The sequence below is a fragment of the Callospermophilus lateralis genome, chromosome 12 (genome assembly GCF_048772815.1).
Source record: "Callospermophilus lateralis isolate mCalLat2 chromosome 12, mCalLat2.hap1, whole genome shotgun sequence".
In the NCBI taxonomy this organism is placed as follows: domain Eukaryota; kingdom Metazoa; phylum Chordata; class Mammalia; order Rodentia; family Sciuridae; genus Callospermophilus; species Callospermophilus lateralis.
The window spans coordinates 76,607,923-76,631,025 of record NC_135316.1 but is presented as its reverse complement, the minus strand read 5'-3'; the positions used below and the strand labels follow the sequence as shown (position 1 = coordinate 76,631,025).

General features: G+C 39.9%; 1 protein-coding gene across 6 annotated transcripts in view; it reads right to left on the bottom strand.

The window, feature by feature from the left end:
* Nucleotides 1-19,808, bottom strand: part of Thsd1 (thrombospondin type 1 domain containing 1) — a 28,141-nt gene extending 8,333 nt beyond the window's left edge. For 2 of the 6 annotated variants that reach the window (XM_076872058.2, XM_076872053.1), the window contains exons 1-3: nucleotides 19,644-19,808; nucleotides 16,629-16,768; nucleotides 10,775-11,740 (exon numbers count right to left, since the gene is read on the bottom strand). In XM_076872058.2, coding sequence (XP_076728173.1) covers nucleotides 10,775-11,740; nucleotides 16,629-16,686 — 1,024 coding nt within the window. In that variant the 5' untranslated portion in view covers nucleotides 16,687-16,768; nucleotides 19,644-19,808. The other 4 variants (XM_076872056.1, XM_076872055.1, XM_076872057.1 and 1 more) reach the window with 4 other exon arrangements.
* Nucleotides 19,809-23,103: the final 3,295 nt, after the last annotated feature.

Below are 23,103 nucleotides of genomic sequence, written 5' to 3'. Positions count from 1 at the left end.
TACCCACTTGCAGACTCTTTTCTAGAGAGCTCACCAAATGCTCACAAAAGGAAGGAGTGCAGGTGTAAGACTAGACAAAGCCCTCTCACAGTTGAAGTCTGAGGAGAGAAGGGACATCACCACAGAAAAGACAGAAACCTCACCCAGATCCTTCTCCCCACCTCCTTTACAGAACAGCATCCTTAACCACTGGGGAAAAGGCTGCCACTCTGTCAACCTAAGAGTATTGGGTGAGACCAACTGCCACTAGGGCATGGAAAAACTGTGCCCTTAGGGAGAAGCTGGAAATGTCCTGGGCCCAGACACTGTGAATCTTCCACCATGTGGGAGGAGAGGGATCATCAGGAAAGCCCTATCTATCCCTGAGACACAGGGATACAGCACTTGCCCAAGACTGAGTTGACCCAGTACAAGAGAATGCCCTCTCCTCATTTCAGGCTAGCAAGTACCACGCAGCAAATGACAATAGTCTAGAGCTGGGGCGGGTGGGGGAGAGGCAGGAGCTAGAACCTCTCCGATGCACAGACTCAAGTCTAAAGCTGAGGGTGAATAGAAGTATGGAGAAAAACACTCTGGCAATCTAATGCCTACCCTAAAAACAAAGTAACACTAGAAAATTCTGACATCTGTGATGTACTGACAACAGAAAAATCCAAAGAATGACTCAAATCTTTAATTAACCCAATGCTCTCAGTAAAGATCTAGAAAAACCCAGTAATGAAATACCTACATTAAGACCTAGGGAAAAAAACACAGAAATATACTACTTGCCTTAGTGTCCACATTTTCAAACAAATTTGTAGCTTTCAAAATGTAATTATGAGAGGCACAAGAAAGGAAAAAGACAATAAGCTATCAAGAGACAAAATAATCTAGAGAACCAGATTCAGATATGACCCAGATATTAGACCTATTAGAAAGAAGGTTAAAATAATTTATTAATATGTTAAAGACTTTAGTGAAAAGATGAACAAAAATGTACAGAGATGGAAATTTTCATCAGAGAGTTATAAACTAAAGAGTCAAATGGAAATGTTAGAATTGAAAAACAGTAACAGAGTTGAAGAATGCCTTTTATAGGCTCATAATAGATTCAACACAGCTGAGGAAAGAAACAGTGTATTTGGATATAGGTAACTAGAAATCACCCAAACTAATACACTAAGAATGCTATGAATTTAATATGTTCCCCAAAAACCATGTGTTTGAATTTGATCCCCAACCCAACAGTACTGAGAGGTAGAACCTAATGAAAAGTGTTAAGGTTTTGAGGGCTCAGCCCTCATGAATGGATTAATGCTGTTTATAAAAGGGTTTGAGTCACATATTCTTTTGCCTTTTGCCTTCTGCCACAAGACGATGAAGCAAAGAGGTCTTCGCCAGATACAAACCCCTTGACCTTGGACTTCCCTGCTTCTAGACTGTAAGAAATAAATCTCTGTTCTTTGTAAATTATAGTCTCAGGTATTCTGTTATAACATCACAAAATGAACTAAGAGGTGAGCCTGAAGAATGAATAAAACAGAGGTCTGAAGAACTGTAGGATTTCAAATAGCCTCTGATACATGTAATCGGAATTAAGACAGAAGAAATATTTAAATAGATAATGTCCAAAAACTCTACAAAATTAATGAAAGACTAAACCATCAACCCAAGATGCTCAGGATACACCAAGAAGAATAAATATAAAAAAAGTAAAACAAAACAAAACACTTAAGACACACTATACTCAAACTTCTGAAAACCAAAACAATCAGAAAATTTTAAAGGCTGTGGCTGCTGGGTGGGAGGGTGAGGGTGGAAACACATCATTCACAGAATAAGATATGACTAAAGATGAGAATTACAGCTGACTTCTCATATGAAACTATGCAAGCCAGAAGGCAATGGAGTGGCACTGCTGAAGGGCTGGGAAAACAACAAACTACCAACCCAGAATTCCATACCCAGTAAAAACACCTTTCAAAAATAAAGGGAAAATAAAACTTTTTCAGACAAATGAAACTGATTACCAGCAAGCCTTCAACATAAGAACTGTTGAAATCTTTCAGGCAGAGGAATTATAATATGGAACAAAAACTTTATGTAAAGAGACTAAAAGTATTAAAAGGGCATATATAAAAGTAAATATAAAATTCAAAATCCATTTTTCTTATTTTTTAAATGCTCTCAAATACTACTGATAGCCTATACCAGCATTATAGCAATGTGTTATGTGTTTAATACCACATATAAAACAAAATACACCAGGTGTGGTAGCTTACACCTGTAATTCCAGCTATTTGGGAGGCTGAGACAGGAGGATCAGAAATTTGAGCCCAGCCTGGGCAACTCAGTGTCTCAAAATAAAAAATAAAAAGCTCTGGTGATATAGCTCAGTTCAATATCCAGTGCCACACACACACACACACACACACACACACATGTAAAATGCATGACAACAATCACACATAGAATAGGTATAGCTGCAGTGATAGAGAACTTACTTAGCATGTGTGAGGTCCTTTATTCAATCCCCAGCAACAAACACACTCACAATAATGGGACAAATGAAGTGGGAGTGCACTGCTCAAAATCCCTTACACTACATGTGAAGCAATGTGATATTTGAAGGCAGATTGAGAAGATGTATATTGTAAACTATTGGACAGTCACTAAAATCATTTTAAGAGATAAACAATCAGGAATGGGGCTGTAGTAGCTCAGTGGTAGAGCACTTGCCTAGCATGTGTGAGGCACTGGGTTCAAACCTCAGCAGCACATAAAAATAAATGAAAGTATTGTGACCATCTACAACCAGTAATAATAATAATAAATAATAATAGGGAAAAGTGTCAACCATGTGTCATAGCCAACTTAAAAAAGAGAGAGAGAGAGAGAGAGAGAGAGAGAAACAATCAACCAAAAGTGTATACCTCAGCAACTTAGTGAGACCTTGTCTCAAAATAAAAATTAAAAGGGCTAGGGATGTGGCTTAGGGGTTGAGCACCCCTAGGTTCAATCCCTGGTATCAAGAAACAAAAAACTAACTAACCAATCAAATAAATAAATAAACCAACCAAAAGTGTTGTTAAAGTAAATCATAAAAATATTCAATTAGGGGCTGGGGTTGTGGCTCAGCGGTAGTGCACTTGCCTGGCATGTGTGAGGCACTGGGTTTGATTCTCAGCACCACATATAAAGAAATAAATAAAGGTCTATCAACAACTTAAAAAATAAAATTAAATAAAAACAACCATGACCCAACTACATACAGTTTTTTTAAAATTCAATTTACAGATAAAAATATATATATTAAAATAGAAGAATATATACCTTGTGAACATTAAAAGAAAACTAGAATGGCTACATTAATATCAGACAAAACAGACTAAGGAACCATGGACATTCCCAAGAGTAAAAAAGGAACATAGCAAAATAACAAAGAAGTCGATTCAGCAAGGAGCCTTAACAATCCTAAATGCAGATCCACCTAACAACAGAATTCCAAAATACACACAAACCCCCTCCCGAACAGCCCTCTTCTTTCTCTCTTTCCCCTGGCTCCCTGTACTACTGGGTACCAACCCAAGGTCTTGTGCACACTAGGCAAGCACTCTACTTTTAAACTACACCTCCAGCCAAAACAACCATTATTGATTGATAAATGCAAACTTTTCTTCCAAGCAGATATCCGATCACTGCCAGCTAGAATAATTGAATATTTCCCTATAAAGAATTCTCTATGATCACCCATCCAACCCCGAGACCTATTATGTCCTGCCAACATGAGGCATCCTCTGCATAAAAGTTTTTCTCCATCCTTTTTGGACAAAACTTCTAATGCAGCAGAGGTGTACAAAGCACTACAAAAACACAAGGAAAATGTATAGGGCTCAGGTGAGCCAAGTGGTGCAATCTTTGGAGTGAGTCATGGAATATGAGTTCTTCATAGCAATTAAAAGTCTCAGGATTTTCACAAGAGTTGGGAGCATTACAAACGAGTATCCTGGACCAACATCAACTGAGGTGTGGTAATGATGTTCCAAGTAGAGGTCCAAATGAACACAATATTGGTTCTGTGCCTCCAGGATCGTACTGCAGCTCCTTGGCTGGGGCAGAACAATGAGCAGGCTTTGTCTACAAGGCTTCAGAGATGCTCAGGCACTAAGCCCCCAGTGCTAGAACAGCTCTGGCAATCTCATATGGAAGTCTCTCTGAGTTAAAGTATCGTGATTCATTTTTGAAAAATCTACTGGTAATCCCATTACTGCAAAATCTAAATTGAAAATTAAATCAACATACAGCATTTTCTTCTCTGGTTTAACACAAAGGTGCAGACAATTACAAAAGCTAAGAATCTTCTTGCTATTCTTTTTGAACTCTTACTTTATATAAATATAAAAATGAATTCTTTAAATACATAGACATTTGTCTAACTAAAAGAAAAATTCCCTTAGGGGAGACCAGGAAATAAAATTACTTTTGATATCAAGAATGTTAATGTTAAAAAAAAAAAGCTGATTTAAAAATAAAAATTAAAAATAAAATCTGTAACATTTTTATGTCTCTTTATTTCTAAAAATATTTAAATAGGAAATCATTCAAATAAAACAAAAATCAAATTTAATAAGACAATTTTTTTCTAAAAATGCTTTAAGTATCTAATCCCTGAAGATCTCCACTAGTAACTCTGAAGAAAAAAACTCAGCAAGATGGAAATTCATTAGATGGCTACAGTACATGTTTTAGAAATGAAGGGCAAGATGACTAAGAGTCCAAATAGTCTTTCTTCATGAATGGAAAGCTATTTCTTTTGGTCCTGCTTAGATGTCCATACCTTTATAACAAACCTATCTGGCCACGTTGAATGCCTTTCGGGCCACTACAAAAGATATCAATTCTGAATGAGCAAAATTAGTCTGGAATGTCAAAAAGGAAAATTTGTTTCTGTCTCCAAGACTATCTGAAGGAATAAAGCCTATGAGATGTTCACATCTGTAAGACATTTTGCTGAAGAGACCGAGGTAACTAAACAAAACATGCTTATGAGAAAATTCCACAGATAAAAATAAGCAAGTAGCTATAAGCAGCAGCAGGAGCAAAGGCACCTGGGAAAAGCAGTTCAGCTTTTCTTTGCATAGAACAAGGTTCACTCATATTGAACAAATCATACAGAAGCCTGGGCCAGAGGACTCCCAAGTGGTTTTAGGTCTTCTAAGAGGAGTAGGCAGCCCAAGATGAACATGGAAGAAAAACATAAAATCTTTGTGTTTTTCAACCTAAAAGCCCTTTAAAATAGTAATGAATGCAAACTCAAGCTAGTCTACCTGGCTTTTAGCTTTTTGTGTGTGTTGTTTGTTTGTGTATTTTCATGGTGCTGAGGATCAACCCAGAGCACCATGCATGTTAGGCAAGAGGTATACCACTGAACCCATCTCATAGTCTACCTGGCTCTGTGTTCTGGCTATACATTCAAACACAATGGACCTCGGGCAAATTATTTAGCCATCCTGTGCCCCCATTTTTTCATCTATAAAATTAACAACATAATGAACATAAATCATAGGGTTAGGAGGACTAAACAGGTAATATTCACAAAACACTAGGAAGGGTGCCTGGAGTAAAGTAATCTTTATGACAAAATCATAAGTAGTCATTTTTGACAACATACAAAATTTGTTGTGCTGGTATTTAAATACTATCCTAGGGTCCTAAGACATAGTTGGAAAAAGAGATAAACTCATAAAGCAAATTCTTCCATTGTCAAAAAGAACTAGCAAGAAATTCAGTACTTCATATGAGTCATGGTAGGGCCCCTAAATGATGCCATTTGGCAAAACAAAAATAAAGAAAAAGTCAGTCTTTATTGTCCAGAGCCGTCAATTTAAATAGAAAATGAACAGAACTCAGCGCCTTCATCAATTTATAAACAGGCTGAGTATCCCCTCTCCAAAATGCTTGGGACCAGAAGAATTTAAGATTCTTGAGGGCTGGGGTTGTGACTCTGTGGTAGAGCGCTTGCCTAGCATGTGTGAATAACTGGGTTCAATCCTCATCACCACATTAAAAAAAAAACTAACTAAATAAAATAAAGTGGCTGTAGCTGTGGTTCAGTGGTAAATCACTTTCCTCCTTTCCTCACATATGAAAGGCACTGGGTTCGATTCTCAGCACTACATAAAAATAAAATAAAGATATTGTGTATCTATCTACAACTAAAAAAAAAATTTAAAAGTAAAATAAAATAAAGGTATCGTGTCCATCTACAACTAAAAGATTTTTTAAAAAGATTCTTGAATATCTGCATATACATAATGAGATATCTTGGGGATGAGACCCAGTCTAAACATGAAATTCATTTATGTTTCAAGTACATCTTAAACATCAAGTCTATAATTTTCTACATTTTTAGTGCACTTGTGTTTCAACAGCAATCCATCACAAGAGGCCAGATGTGGACTGTTCCACTTGTGCTATCATGTTAGTGCTCAAAAACTTTGGGATTTTGGAGCACTTAGGATTTCAGATTTTCAGATTAGGGATGCTGAACATTTTGTACAGGCTCAATCACACTAAAAACACAGAAAGGCACTTAAAGTTCCAACATTAATTTCACTTCTGATCAAGTAGTCAGTCACTGTCAGTCTGGCCACATAGAAAAATCTGTGTTTAGCTCCTCTGATTACTGCTGTCAGGTCTGCTATTGGGTTGTGGGTAGCTCCTGCTACATGGAGCAACCCTTGCAAGGAAACACTGACCACCCTCAGTTTGGGCACACAGAGCACCACTGCCTGCCCTGACCTCCCCAGGGTCTTCCCTCTGCTGCTGCTGCTACTGTTGAAACCCCTCAGTAGACACTGAATGGAAGCATCTGTGGAGCGTGCAACAGCTTGGAGAAGCAACAAGATGGTCCTCCTGCCCCAAACGTCTTTAATCCAGTGGCCCACATTTCTTGATTTCTCTTGGTTTGTTTCAACTACATTCACTCAGATTTTCTCCCCTGAACACAAGTCTTCCTGTGAAATGTCAAGAATCTCTTGATGATCAAATCAGTTCAATCTTTTTTTCCTAATACCTAGCTGAGATAGGAAAGACCTGAGTTCAATTTCCACTTTAATAGACATGTATTGAGCAACTAAAGGTACCAGGCAGCCGGGCAAGATGGCGCATGCTTGTAATCCTAGCAGGAGGATTGCAAGTACAAAGTCAGGCTCAAAGCGAGGCGCTAAGCAACTTTATTTTGTATTTAAATAAAATACAAAATAGGGCTGGGGATGTGGCTCAGTGGTCAAGTGCCCTGAGTTCAATTCCCAGTATTCCCCCACTCCTCCAAAAAACAGCTGCCAGGCGAAGTGTAACAGATAAAGACCATAGACAGCTTCCCATTCAGTGAGACGTGGGAGAAAGGCATAGCAGGTGGCATTAAACAAGTGATGATAAGAGTGATAAGTGACATGAAAAAGGAATTGAAGACGGATGCAGCAGCTTGGGGCAAGGAAGTTCACCAGCCTGAGGTGGAGGAAGAATAATCTGAGTAGAGACTTGGAGGACAGATTAATATTGAGTAGGGGAAGGCTGGAGGAGAAGGGTATCCCAGGCCCCAGCTGAAACCTGGTGACTACAGAGAAAACAGGGACAGCCCTACTGTAGAAGTCCTTGTGGATTCCATTCTCGTGCCAAGAAAAGTGACTGAATGGTTTTAAGCAGGTGAACGACCTCAGTGGGCCTGAATTTTAAACGATCCTTCTGCTGCAGTGAGAGAATGAAATGGACCGGCAATAGCCAAGCAGGAATCTGTTGTAAGAGTCCAGGTAAGGGATGATGAAGACTTAAAACCAAGTGGTGTCATGCAACTGGGAAGAAGTGGCAAGAATCAGACACCCAGGAGGCAAAAGCCATAGGATTTCGTTATTTATAGGAGATAAAGGAGAAGAAGAGTCTTAGGCTTCTGGTTTGAGCAATGAGATGAATGGTGGAGTCCTGTACTGAAAAGCAGCTTTGGGTTGTGGGTACAGCTGCCGGGTACAGCATTTGCCTGTCAAGCTGGATGCCCTGGGTTTGATCCCCAACACCACATGCCCCATAATAAAATATTATATTGAGGATCAGGTTTAGTTAGGGGAAAGATAATAAGTCCAAATCCAGATATGATGCTTTTGAGGTACCCAGAGACAGCTCTGGGATACCCACTATTTAGCAGGTGAAGGGTTGGGAAAAAATGCCCATCTGGACTTAGCAGCATTAGGACAGCAATCTAGCAGGCAAGCAGAGAGTGAAAAGAGATGACTAATCCTTAAGGGATGAGACAAACTAGAAGTGGCAGGTCAAGGAGAAGGTGCGGGAGCAGCCAGGTAGGTGGGAGGTAAACAAGGCAGGTGTGGTGTCCCAGAATCAAGGTTAATGAAGACACACAGGCTGAAAAGGATACCTGGATTTGGGGACCTGAAACTCATTCACCAGCTGCTTTAGTGACAGTATTTTCAGAAGTGGAGTGGGGGCAGAAGTCAGTTTTCAGTAGGCTAACATGTGAATATGAGGTCAGGAAATTAACCCCAAAGTGTAGGGAACTTTTTTTTTTTTCAATAAACTGGCTATAAAAGGAATAAGAGAGAAAGAGGCTGATACCTGGAGAGCAGGAGGTTGAGTGATGGATAGTTTTTGTTGTTGTTGTTGTTTTTAGACAAGCAAATTAAGTACATTTCAAAGCTGATGAGAATGAGCCTTTGTAAGAAGGGACAAGAGTTGAGAGGTGGGTAATGCTAACAGAGGGTTCCTGGAATGAGTAAAAGAGCTGAGGTCCACAGTGGAGGGCAGGTTTGACCTGATATTGGCGGAATGACACTTTTTCCATTGGTGACAGGAAAGGAAGGGGAGAGGCTGGATCTGAAGCCAGAAGATCTGACAGATCATTTAATGGTGGGGCACAGAGTTCCCATCTAATGGCTTCCAGCTGCCCTGTGTGTAGGAGATAAGCCAGCTCTGAGAGTTAACGACAGGGCAAGGGTTGAGGTCTGAGGAAAGTGCAGGAGGTATAAATGAGCCATTGTGCAGAACAGAATGGAGCATGAGCCAGCCAGGGTGACCTGCTGAATAACTCAGAGGCCCAGCTGAGGGTGAAGGGATGAGCCGCCCACAGTGGCATCAGTCCACCTGGGTGTGAACTTGTGCAGCCTCAGCAGCTTGAGTGCAGTGGGCAGCCATGCAGATGGCTGGACTCATGAAGAGTGGGGGCGTGACCTAGCAGGTGCATCCAGAGGAAAATAGGGCAAAGGAGTTCAGAAAATTGGTAGGAGGATGGATAAAGGGATGGCCCACAGAATCTAGGTGGAATAGACAGGTGAGTATAAACAGCCAAGTGGCCAGTGGAAGGGGAGAGAATTCAAGGAGAGGGACTTCTTAAGGACAGGAAATGAGTAGATCTGTAATAAGAAACACTTGGGGTTATGGACAATCAGAAGCTTGGGTTGTCAGGGGGCCCTGGGTTCAGTGGGATGAAAATAAGAGCAGAAGGGAGTGAACCAAAAAAATCTCAGCCAAATTAAGTCACTTGTTAAGACCAAGCTTGCCCTCCGGAAAAGGGAATAAAAGGCAAGACCAAGCTTGCCCTCCGGAAAAGGGAATAAAAGGCATAGAGCAGCATTGCGGGGGAGCAGAGGGTGACTCAGTGGTAGTACCTCCCCACATGCATGAGGCTCTGGTTCAATCTCCAGTACCACCACCAAACAACAGACAAGCAGTATCGGGAATGGATGGCATTGTGGTAACCCCACTTCCCAGTGACTCAGCAGAGCACTACATAAGGAACACAGGACCTGAAGACACTTTCAGAAATCTTGATTTAATTTCTCACTAAAGAGGATTCATTGCTATAATGAATAATGAAGAAAAAAAAAACCTGACTAGAAAAGAGGAGTTACTAAATACAATTTGGAACTTAGCTTGGAAATCCAATTAATTCTCTGCCATGGACTTTTCTGTATGATGTAATAATATGAATTTAAACAAAATAGCTAACATTTATTGAGTACTTCCTATGCATGAGGCACTTTGCTAAGAACATTATGTTTACTTGGTTAAATCTCTAGAAGTCTCTGAGGTATGTATCTTTATTATCCCTATTTTATTTACTGAAACCTTAAAGAAGTTAAGTGGGTCTCTTTTCCACCAGTACAATTGCCCCCCAATTCCCTGCAGATTTCACATCCATAGATTCAACTAACCGTGGATGGAGAATATTCAGAGAAAAAAAAATTGTGTCTGGGGCTATGATTGTGGCTCAGTGTTAGAGCGCTTGCCTAGCATGTTTGAGGCAACGGGTTCGATTCTCAGCACCACATAAAAATGAATGAATAAAATAAAGGCATTGTGTTTATCTATAACTAAAAAGAAAAAATTTAAAAAGTGTCTGTACTAAATATGTACAGACTTTTTTCTTGTCACTCTTCCCTAAACAATTCAGTATAATGATTTATTACATACATTTACACAGTATAAGGTATCGTAAGTAATCTATAAATGATTTAAAATATATAGGAGGATATGCATAACTTATATGCAAACACTATGGCTTTTTGGTATCTGCAGGGATCCTGGAACTCATCTCCCACAATGGTAGGGGGTGACTGTACTCTTTTAATTTTTCAGATAAGGATGAAAATGCCAATTGGTTAAGGAATGAACCATTAAAATGATGGTACAGTTTACCTGAAGTTCACCTAAGTACTAAATAATGATTTTGATTCAATCGAGACACCAATCTGACTTTTAAATGTTTAAAAATCTCAATACCAACCTATATTTCTCTGAATGAGCATGCATTCCTTTTCCTTTGCAGAAAAATGGCTTCTCCTTGAAACTCCAAAGTTAAAACAATATTTATTCTTGCCCATGTCAAACAAAGTGCAGTTAAACACCGTTCTCCTCTCTCCCAGGGGCAAGCTCTTTTCTGCTAGCTGAATGGTCCTCTCTCCAGGGCGTCTGGGGGCCTCCTTGTAGACAGCCACCACTCCTTGGACGAAGACACACGGTGGGGGCAGGACCATCACCTCCACTCCAGACTCACACGTCAGCTCTGGCACCATCACCAATTTGTATCCAAATTTCTGAGCCAGGTCAATGGGTCCTGTGGAAGTGATGACCGAGTCTTGGCCACGCAGCTTTAGCACCACGGTGACATAGGCCTCTGGCCCCACAGGTGCACAGCCAAACTCAACCCATTGACTTTGAGTGAGCTCTGCCCTTTTGCTAGTTCTTATCTCTAGTGGCTGACCTGGACTTGTCCTAGCCTCAGGAAGACTGTTGGTGAAGATGACATCCACCAACATGTCAGGTTTGTCACCAGGAAACAGACACAGTGGCTGATTGGTAAAAAGGCCCACCTGGAAGGTGCCTTCTGCTGCCTTGGATGTCCTGTTCAAGTCAACATGAAAGACGGGCCATTCCACCTTCAGAAAGGCACTTTTCTCCCACCAGGGGACTGCAGTACTGTTGTCTATCACTTCCGGAGTCATCATGAACCAGTAGTCGCCAGCCTCTTTGAAGTAGAAGCACTCAAACTCCAGTGTTCCCTGAGACTGGTTGGTCAGGAGGTATTTGGTGGTAAGAGTCTGATTGGTGTTGGCCTCCAGCAGCAGGACAGACACATTCCTCAGCGTCCCGTTAGCACCATCAGCATACTGGAAATCCACTGACACGGTGCTGTTGCTTAGCGCTACATGGCCTGGCTCTCCTAAGAGGAGATACTCGGCTTCTCCAAGGACTGAAATGAAATGGTTGGAAATTGTTTTAAAAGGTGGCATCTGAGCAGCACTATTAGTGACACTGATGAAAACAGCATTTTAGATTCTAGGGAAGCTGGAACCCAGCCAAGGATGAAATAGCATGTAAAATGACAACAGATAGCTCCTGGGCTCTGGACATTGAGCTCATTCCATTTTAAGTGGCTCTGTTTTCTCACCACCTTTCATGATATTTAGAATAACGAATTAGTGATAAGTACTCTGAACTCACAACTCTCATCATATTGCAGTGGAACTCTACAAAACTAGAATAACAGTTGATAATTCTCAGGTTAAAAATCAAAAAAAACTCACATTTCTTATTTTAATCATGTTCTGGTTTTTAGGTATGTGGGGGAAATGAATAGATGGTGAAATTAGCGAGAGCTTGATACAACTGACACAATCAACTGCTCTAGATTATTTAAAACATAAGACCCTATTTTACCTATGAATTTAAACAAAATAGCTAACATTTATTGAGTACTTCCTATGCATGAGGCACTTTGCTAAGAACATTATGTTTACTTGGTTAAATCTCTAGAAGTCTCTGAGGTATGTATCTATTTTACCTCATAGTTGTTACTGTCTTGTATTCAAGACAAGGGCTTGGGAAAGGAACCAGTCTTCTTGGTTTATCTGAAGTAGAATTTTTTAGATGGATAAGATAAGTTGACACTTTATTTTGCATGAATCACCCAAGGGATAGAATGAATATTTATGAAATAACTAGGCTTGTCCTTGGCAATTTTAATGACATTACAGCAATTGGTATTGGCCTAGATAGAACAGATGACTTCTAGTCTCCCAAGTATCAGACAGTTAGGATCAATCATATCTTTTAAAAAGAGACCCAGCAGAGCAGTTGAAGTGAATAGGACAAAGAACACAGATACACAAGAATCCTTGTTTCTATTTTGAACCCCATCCAAATACACATCAAAGAGGCAGAATTTGGCAATGAGACAATCAGTTGGCCCATGACCGGGGAATGAACAACTCAGTGCCCTTCTGGTTTGAAAAAGAACTGGTATAATTATCAGTTTATTATTCTTATTATATATGTCACATCCATGTATACTGTGTACATATTCTATATGTCCAAAGGGGCTCATGTGTTTTCCATTTGGGTTATAGTCTTTACAATACCCTTATATATTTAATCAAAGATTCTTATAATTAGCATATAAATATGTTAGCACATAGAACTATTTTTTTTTTAATTAGCTCAGCACTTCACCTATTTCTTATTTGAGATGAGGTGAAATAATATACATAAATTTTGGATAGACTTGAATGCTTGATCATCACTTACTTGAAAATCATTCTAGGATAAAGGTGGGTTTTGTTTTGTTGTTTTCCACTTAGGCAAAATGGAAGTTGAGGGATGTTCGCTTATGTCTGCAAACAGCTCAGGTCAAGGAAGGTGACTGGTTCTGGAGCAGATCATATGCTGGTTCAGAGCCCAGCTGGCAACTTTTGTAACTAGTAGGTAAAGAGCATGCACCACAGCCCAGGGAAGGAGTCAAGACTGAGAGAAGTCACATTAATTTCAATCTCAAAGGGACAGGTTGGTGGTGGGGTGCATTTTAAAATTAGAGGCACACAAACTATTAAAACAGCCTAGGTGTCCATCAGTGGATGAATGGATAAAGAAAATGTGGTATACATACACAGTGGAGTTTTATTCAGTCATAAAGAAGAATGAAATTATGTCATTTGCAGGAAAAGGATGGAACTTGAGAGCATTATGGTTAAGCGAAATAAACCAGGAGGTAAAGGATTGTATATTTTCTCTCATAGGTGGAAGCTAGAGAGAAAAAAGGAGGAGGTGGGGGCTCATGAAAATCAAAGGGAGATCAGTAGAATAAAGGGACCAGGGAAACGGAGGAGGTATGGATATGGGGAAAGACTAGAGATTGATAATGGCCAAATTATATTGTGCACATGTACAAAGACATGAGAACAAATCCCAACATTATTATTACAACTATAATGAACCAGTAAAATCATGGGAAAAAATTAAGTGATCCACTTCAATAACTAATGGAAGTTTATCATAAATGACAATAAGGTTGTCGATGGGCTGATCAGATTCTGATTCAATGGTTGCCAGTCAAGGAAAGAGGCGACGTGCACAGTTGGAAATGGAGAACAAAGATGCAATTGATGAGTTCCAGCAGCCGCAGATAAGAGGTATGCACTGAAGAGAGATTAACTCCCATTCCTTCAGACTAGAAGATACTCTCATGAAGAAAACTATAATTTAGTTATAGCATATCCTGCTTACTCTAGTATAGACTTCTCCATTCTTTCATTTCCCCTGTCCTCATTTCTTAATTGTATTTAAAGGATCTGCTCTATAGAAATGTGTTGCTAAAACAAAACAAACAAACAAACAAACAAAAACAGTGATGGTATTTTGATTCATATTAAAGGGAAAAAAAAACTAGATCTCCCAAAGTATCTTCTTTTCCATGAGTGACCTGTGCATTCAACTTCTGTTCTCCATTTTTTTGAACTGGGGATTGAACACAGGGCACTTTATCACTGATTTCTATCCCCAGCCCCTTGTTTGTTTTTTTTGTGTTTTGAGACAGGATCTCACTAACTTAACTTGCCCAGGCTGGCCTTGAACTTGGGATCCTCCTGCCTCAGCCTCCTAAGTAGCTGTGATTACAAGACACGTGCCACCATACCCAGCCACTCATTCAACTTTCGTTTGCATATTCTGGCAAGATATTTTGCTCTTTACAATAAACATCAATGTGTGTTTGTTTAAATGGAGAATTTAGATGTCTTATTTATCACTGTGAAACCAAGGACACTAATTATTTTTTGTAGGAAGCTGTTACATGTAAAGCAACTCGTTTAAAATAGTGATAAATTACTTTAAAAGAAAAAAACCCCAAATTTCCTTAAATCGAGTGTCATCTTTCTTAAATAAACTTCTTTAAAAAAAAAAGTCTGAGAAAGGAGATCTGGCTAAAATGACCTCTACATGCTCTGGTTCATTGTTTTTTTTTTTTTTTTTATAAAAAAATAGTACGCTCTTTTTTTAAAAGAGCATACCATAAGAATACTGCTACATCGATGTTCATAGCAGCACAATTCACAATAGCTAGACTGTGGAACCAACCTAGATGCCCTTCAATAGATGAATGGATAAAAAAAATGTGGCATTTATACACAATGGAGTATTACTCAGCACTAAAAAATGACACAATCATGGCATTTGCAGGGAAATGGATGGCATTAGAGCAGATTATGCTAAGTGAACCTAGCCAATCCCTAAAAAACAAATGCCAAATGTCATCTTTGATATAAGGAGAGCAACTAAGAACACAGCAGGGAGGAAGAGCATGAGAAAAAGATTAACATTAAACAGGGAAGAGAGGTGGGAGGGAAAGGAGAAAGAAGGGAAATTGCATGGAAATGGAAGGAGACCCTCATCTTTATACAAAATTACATATAAGAGGAAATAAGGGGAAAGGGAAAAAAAACAAGGGAGAGAAATAAATTACAGTAGATGGGGTAGAGAGAGAAGATGGGAGGGGAGGGGAGGGGGGATAGTAGAGGATAGGAAAGGCAGCAGAATACAACAGACACTAGTATGGCACTATGTAAAAAAGTGGATGTGTAACCGATGTGATTCTGCAATCTGTATACGGGGTAAAAATGGGAGTTCATAACCCACTTGAACCAAATGTATGAAATATGATATGTCAAGAGCTTTGTAATGTTTTGAACAACCAATAATAAGAAAAAGAAAAAAATTTATTTTTTAAAAGTAGTTGGATACAATACCCTTATTTTATTTATTTTTATGTGGTGCTGAGTATCGAACCCAGGGCCTCGCACGTGCTAGACAAGCGATCTACCTCTGAGCCATAACCCCAGCCAGCTCTGGTCCATTTAACTGGCTTTGCCACTGATATTACTCAAGCCAGGGTTACCTGTTTCTTGAAACACAATTCTTTCATCAAATCTGAAGAGTTTTTACTCTCATACCATCAAGTGCTTAGATGTCTAGAAATATTAAGAAATCATCAAAAGTAGAGAAGATTAAGTCACATTGTTGATGCTATTGGTTCAACAGTTATACAAGACCACTTCAATAATTGAGAAATGAACTCAATTTTGAGATGAAACAATAAAAAGAAGTAACTTTAAACACCTATTATATATATGCTCAGACATTCAAGGTATTCCACATACTGATTTTTTTAAAACACTGACCCTGGGAAGTCAGTGTTATTGATATGGTTGAAAGAGACTAAGAACTTTGTCTAAAAGCATACAACTGAAATTCAGACTGGTTCCAAAGATACTCCAGTGGCAAAACTCTGTTGTCCAGTGAAATCTCTCTCTCTCTCTTTTTTTTTTTCAGTGCTGGGGATAGAACCCAGGGCCTTGCGCACTGTAGGTTAAGTGCTTGACCACTGACCTACAAACCCAGTCCAAGTCAAGAGAAATCTCGTGTAGAGCCCCAATATACAAAACATCAGTGTGTGTGTGTGTGTGTGTGTGTGTGTGTGTGTGTGTGAAGTGACTTATAGTACTGAACTTCTGGGAAATCAAAGAGAACTCAGAGTAACAAGCTTGTTTCCAATTTATTGAAATGGTAGTGAGTTTTTTTAAAAAAATGTTTGAGTTAAAAATATATTTAAAGTACAATTTAAACCATCATGCTGAACTCCTGAAGCACCTTAAGAGAACCCAGGGTTGCAAAGCCACCATTTAAAAGGTTCTACACAGTTGACCCTATTGCCTCTTCCATGGAAGTTCATCAACATCAGTGAATCAAAATCTTCACATTGACGCTTGTTTATTGACACCTTTAGCACCAAGTATACTCACAACACTCACCATAGTCACAGAGCACCACCAACAATAGATTTGAAAAGTCTTTCAACATTGGTTTCATTCTGATCAGCAAAATCCCAGGTCTTTAGTCTCCTCATGTCCTTTCTCCCATCCGAATTGTGATTTTCTTTTTCCAAAAACACCTGAAATTAGAATCTCAAAAAATGATGACTCCATTCAACGTGATTCATAAAATCACAAACTGACAAAGCCATTATAAGAAGTTGAACTTCCTAGATGATATTAAAAGAAAACCAGAGAGAACAATAATTTTCCCTGGGGCAATGACCTGTAATCGTATAAACCTGAGTTCACCTGTCCAGAACATTCAGGTATGTCTAACACCAAGAGTATCTTTGCACAACATGAAAATCTTTTATCTTTATAGCGCATTTTAAGTAGAGAGTTTGTTACTTGCTTAATTTTATCAAAGCTGATAGCCAATCTGCATAACACATTTCCACATGATTTATATGCTGGGCATTTCTCACTGATCAGTTTACTAAGTATTTGTCAAACTTTCATTTATCAGTGCTATGTGGAATTCCCTACCTGGATTCCACAAACAGGCCATTAAGATTTCTTTAAATAATGAGTGTGTTATCTGAAATGCTTCATTTCTTTGATTCCTATGAACTACATCCAAAAGATCAAACCTTTGAAAGATACCTGATATATTACATGAAATCTGAACTCCATGTGGCCCTAACTTCCCTTATTTAGGATAGTCTAAGGAGAAAACATAAATAAAAATTATCATCTCTTGTCAGTCTTCCAAAATTTCTTGCTGCTGCTATGTATTGGGAGATAGATGATTCATACAGCAGTCTTTCCAGACCACCTAGGAAGGCAAAGAAGAAGACCTTATTGGCCTGTGGCTCACAATGATTTGTGGGAAAAGGCCAATAAACAAATACTAGAACATTAGATTATAGAAAAAGATGCAGGGCATTTATAGCCAATTTTTTTTCATATTAGAATCTAGCAAACTATGTTCTATTAAACGTAACCAAATACATATTTATTAATGTTTACAGTCTCCCTATTATTCCATTTTTTTTTTTGTCTTGTTTCATTTTGTTTTGTGGTACTGGGTATTGAACCCAGGACCTTGCACACACTTAAGCAAGCACTCTAGCTAGTACTGAGCTACGTTCCCAGTCCCATATTTAATGTATATTTAAAAAACAATTATATTACATTTGGAAATATATGTTACCTCCCTGAAGATAAGAACAGAAATTAATGGAATTAAGCAGACAGACTGCAATAAGCCAAAATTCAATGGAAAGGAAATTGGTGTGTCCCTCAGCTTTCTTTCAGTAAGAGTTGGTTGAACAAAAGAAAGTGAGCTTCCTGTGAGGGAAGCAGACATCTCAAGTGTAACTATACAAATGGGCAGGGATCCCTCCCTTTCTCAACTTCCACAAAAAAAAAAAAAAAAAAAGAAAAGAAAAGAAAATTTTGGTTTGGTGGAATTAGCCACATATTTGACCCAATCCTAACCTTGAACATAGATTGGGAAACCTGACCAAAGACAGTAGGTGAGGCCCTGGAAGACAGCATCATCCAATCTCTGGGGCAAGTATGGGCACTTAAGGCAATTAAAATGCTTCATTTAAGTCACTGATAATCAGTAACCAAGCTTCCAAAAGCTGAACTGGCTTTTTTTTTAGGCCATTAATCTTAACTGATTTTATGATTATAATACATTTTCCTTCTCATGAAAATGACCAGTAAAACACAAAATTGTGTGATAATCCATATTTAGACTGAACAGAAAATGGAATTATAAAATAAATTGGCCTACCTATAAATCATAATATGTATTCCGTTCACAGTCAGAATCCATCCTTGTGTTTTTTTGTCTACCTTGCTGTCTTTCAACATGTTATTCCCAATTCCACTACTGACTACTTAACAGTGTTTGGCTTGAGAATCATGTCAAGAAAATAAGTTAGGTCCATTTAAGACACATTTTAAAATATTTGTATAGGCGTTGGGAATGTAGCTCGTGGTAGAACACTTGCCTAGCATGCTGGAGGTCTCGGGTTAAATCCCCACACGGAAAAAATAAATGGGAAAAAAAAAAAAAAACAACTCCCCCAAATACCAACTTGTACATAGCATTCAAGTACATAAACGTTTGTAGACAAATTCTAAACGCATCTGCTGAGAGGAAAGAGGGTGAAGAGAAGTTGTGAATATTCTCAATGGCATCACTCAACCTTAGATCCCATGCTTTTGCTAAAACAGCTAAGTAAACGCTTCTATATTCCCTTTCACATCTGCCAAAAAAGAAAAAAATAATAATTCCCTAATGACTTTTCAGAGTTGAAATTACAAAAATTAGTTAATTGATTAATTTAACTAAACAGAAACAAAGTGTCTTTTGTCCCTCTGACAAACATGCATATACTCTTGTACATATTAGCAGGAAATCCAATTCCAAAGCCGTTCGTTTGAACAGACTTTGTTTACAGATCCAGTGGAGGCTGCTGTGCCTGGGTTCCCCGGGAAGGCTGCGCAAGCCCCATTTACTCAGCTTCCAAAGGCAGCAGGTCAGGTTGGTGCTAGGAACTCCAGCCATGGAGCGGTCGGTACAAAGCCCTTTTAATGAAGATCGTCTTGAAATTCTTACATCTCATGTTATTTGTATCCCAGAAAAGATTTATTTTTGTTAAGAAACAAACTTACTCGGCAACGCTTAGTCTCAGAGCTACGATTTTTCAAGATCCCAACCATCTGGACTCAACACCGCCTACAGCCGATCTCTGTTACATCGGCAACACTAGCGTCGGGAAGAGCCGGGTTCAGGGTAGACTCCTGGGTGTAAAATCAACACCTTTTAAGAGTTCGTTCCCCGGGGATCGAAAGCGGTGCGTGGAGTGAACGCCACTATCCGTCTGCGCTTTCAGGCTGCCAGGAGGAGGCAAGGTCCGGCAGCCTTTCCCGACCCCCGTGGCACAGGAGCGCCGGCCGGGGCGCGGGCATCCAGCTGCCCACGGCTCTCCTTACCTCTGGGGACTGGCGAGGGTGTGAGGCTGGACGGAGGTTTCCAGGCCGGCCGGGAGAGGTGGAGAGGCGGTGAGGTGGGAGGGAGGCCTCAAGGGCCGCGAGGCTGCGCGCGGAGCATCCCGCGACCCGGGACTGCGCTCCCGCGACCCGCGGAGCACCGCTCCCGCAGCCCCGCCCGGACCCGCCCCGGACGACAAGGGGAGGCGGGCACCCGGAGGGCGGGGGTCATTCCGGACCCAGCGAGGTCCGCCCCCGCCACTTCTGGGCAGCGCATCCTTTCCTGCCCCCTCCGGCTAGCCGCCGCTGGACAGGAAACCCGCAGGAAACGTGCGCCCGGCTGGGTTTTGCGGGAAGGGGGCGGGGCACCCCAGACGCAGACCCCCCATACGCTGCACCCCCAGCCCCCAGCCCCCAGCCCGGACCTAGAGTTTCAAGGGTGAGTAAGTGGTCTCCAGGCACTTAAAATACAATCACTTCTTTACCTGGGTCAGATTGCAAGAAAAGCCACTGAAGTGGCATAACCTGTGGGCTGTAAACTTGTTTTCCCAAATGTCATTGAAGAATTTCAAAGGAAAAGTTCAGATAAATTGCAGATTGCTTTTTCTTCTCCTGGAGTCAGACTTGGCTTTTAATTAAATTAAAAATAACTAAGCATTAAAAAAAAAAAAAAGATAAGTGTTAAATTTGTCTTTTTAAAAGAATTGAAGATAGAGTTCCACATCAGCATCGGTTATTAATAATGTGCACTGAGGTTTACCATTTGTTTTCTTTTATGCAGAACATATTATTTAAACATTAATTTTGTATGGTAATAGATAGCAGAGCACAGCCCCTGGAGAACCAGCGATTAGAAGGAAACACCAGGGAATCTTTGGGGTGGGAGTGTGATACATTGTTCTATTGGTTAGGGTGTTAGGTGGCTTTACTACGCATTTGTCACAGCGCATGGGACTTAACATGTGCATCTCACTGTTTGTAAATATCACCTAAAATTTCAAAACTTTTAAAAAACATGTCATTTGCAGATCTTTTAATTCATCACCTTCTAAAAGGCAACACAATTATTCACTTATGCTATTGTTACCGCTGTTGACTGGTGACCAGTCCTTGCTTCCCCATTGTTGAAGAATAACACCAGAGAAGTACGCTGAAGCAAGGTCAGAGTGGAAAATTAGAAGTTTATTAAAGGACAGTAGAAAAGACTTCTCCAGGAGGAAGAAGGGTACCCAAGAGATGGAATCCTGGAAGTGCGGTTGTCTCTCCATTTTATAGTTTTCAGTGATGGAATGTAGGTGGGAAGGCCCAGGGGTGGGACACAGGTGGGCCAAAGAAGTAATCTGGGCAGGAAGGACTTCATTAACACTTCTTTGGGATGGGCTATCTTTAAATCTGCTGGGGCTGTTCATTAAGATTTCTTTGGGATGGACTTTGGCCTTGGGCTTTTTCCTGGACTTCATTAACATTCTTTAATTCTCTAGGAGAGTTGTTCAACTTTTCTGGGAATTCATTCTCAACATGGCCTCCATTTAGATTTCACTCGATATTAGACCCGATTTACCTAACTACACTGACTACCTAATTTTAAATCTGGCTTCATTCCCCCCTCTAATTTTGGGAACTCCTTACTGATGTAAGGAAAGGGGGCGAAGATCGTTCTGGCTTCTTCAGGCTGAAAGGGGACGATGTTGGGCAAGCAGTTTGGAGTCCCCTTTAAAAATCGGGTCTATCGAGTGGTCCATGATAGAAGTCTGATTGAGAAGTAATAGGCTGGAGGGCCATTTGAGTAGATGGGAGGTCTATAAGAGAAACAAGAATTCATTAGTACTGGAACCAGATTGATGCAGCACAGGAATATGCCAGTGAGACCACTGGAGGACAGAAAGCCAATCAGTGCATTTCCTATGAAGAGGAGGGTCATCGGAGAAGGGAGACATCCCTGATGCTTCCAAGGGAAGCCACATGGTCAAGCGAGGCCTGGACCCATCCTAGCGCAAATGGCACTAGCGGAACTGAGAAGCTGCTGTAAAGTTCCCCCAGGACTCCCATGGAAACACAGCTGACTGTTAACAATAGATAGAAACAAAAATCAGTTTGACTTGCTTCATCTTAAACACTTAGCAAAGACAGCTAAAGCCAAAACACAGCTATTCCTGGACATTTTAAATAATAATAATAGTTAAATGTAACTTCCAAGAATAAGTAAACTGGAGGCTACAAAAGAGATTCTTAGGCAGGAATGCCTGATAACTTGCTCTATGGTAATCTTTCAAAAGACACTCTTCCCACAAAAAGCCACTATTTGAGAGTGGGAGAACCTAAATCCAGAAACAAGCCTTAATAGATATGTTTGGTCATTTTTAAAATACAGTTTCATTGAGATGTTTGATCATTTTTTACTTAGAATTACTTGCCAAACTATATTACAGTCTTTATTAATTAAGATTTAGTTTAATCTTTTCTGAAATAAAAGTGAAGACTGAAAAAGACCTTCAAAAAACACTGGTGTGTGGTGGTATCATACTGAACTAAAACTGGCTCTCAAGACACACACATTGAATTATTTTAGACTAGCAACTAATCTAATGATCTATGCAGACTACAAAATCTGGACTCAGTAACTCCCTGTACACAAATGGAGAAATGTTTTATTTCCCAAGTTAGTGCTCTGAGATGAAAGCCATAACTGACTCATGATTTCATATCAGGACACAAAGAAGAACATGAATGATCCAATTTTCACACTCTAATAACAGCTTATAAAAACAAGATCTTACATGTGTGTAACCTGACTTTTTAGGAGTCTCTCCCACATCATGGATATGGCCCATGTCTTAAAATTTAAATAAGAGCAAATCTCAGGCTGACCCATAACAAGTCTGGTTGAGAAGCCTTGTGGGAAAAGGGGTAAAGAACATAGATTTAGGTTTGTTAGTCAACTTAAGACACAGTGCTATTATCTGAAAGTCATCAATACTTTTTGTTTTGTTTTAGGTACTGAGGATTGAACCTAGAGGCCTCATGTATGCTTGGTAAGCACATTACCAATGAGTCACACTCCAGCCCACCCATTCGGTTAATATTTAACTGAGAATTTACTTGTAACGCCACTAGCCCAGGACAGTGAGGACTCAAAAAAAAAAAAAAAAAAAAAAAAAAAAAAAAAAAAAGCTGTATGACAGTCTTTGAACTTAAAGAAAGGAAGTCTGGGCAGACAAAGGAGACATGTCCAGGAAGGGAAGGGGCACAACTTATGCTGTTCCCTTGACCCAGTGCCTTCCACTTACTGGCAACCTCTCAGTCTTTGTGGGCCTAGTTTACCAGGTTCTTCTTCTCCCACAAAGCCTCCCAGAGCACTCCATCAAAACTGAAGGCTCTGGGCTGGGGATGTGGCTCAAGCGGTAATGCGCTCGCCTGGCATGCACAGGGCGCTGGATTCGATCCTCAGCACCACATGAAATAA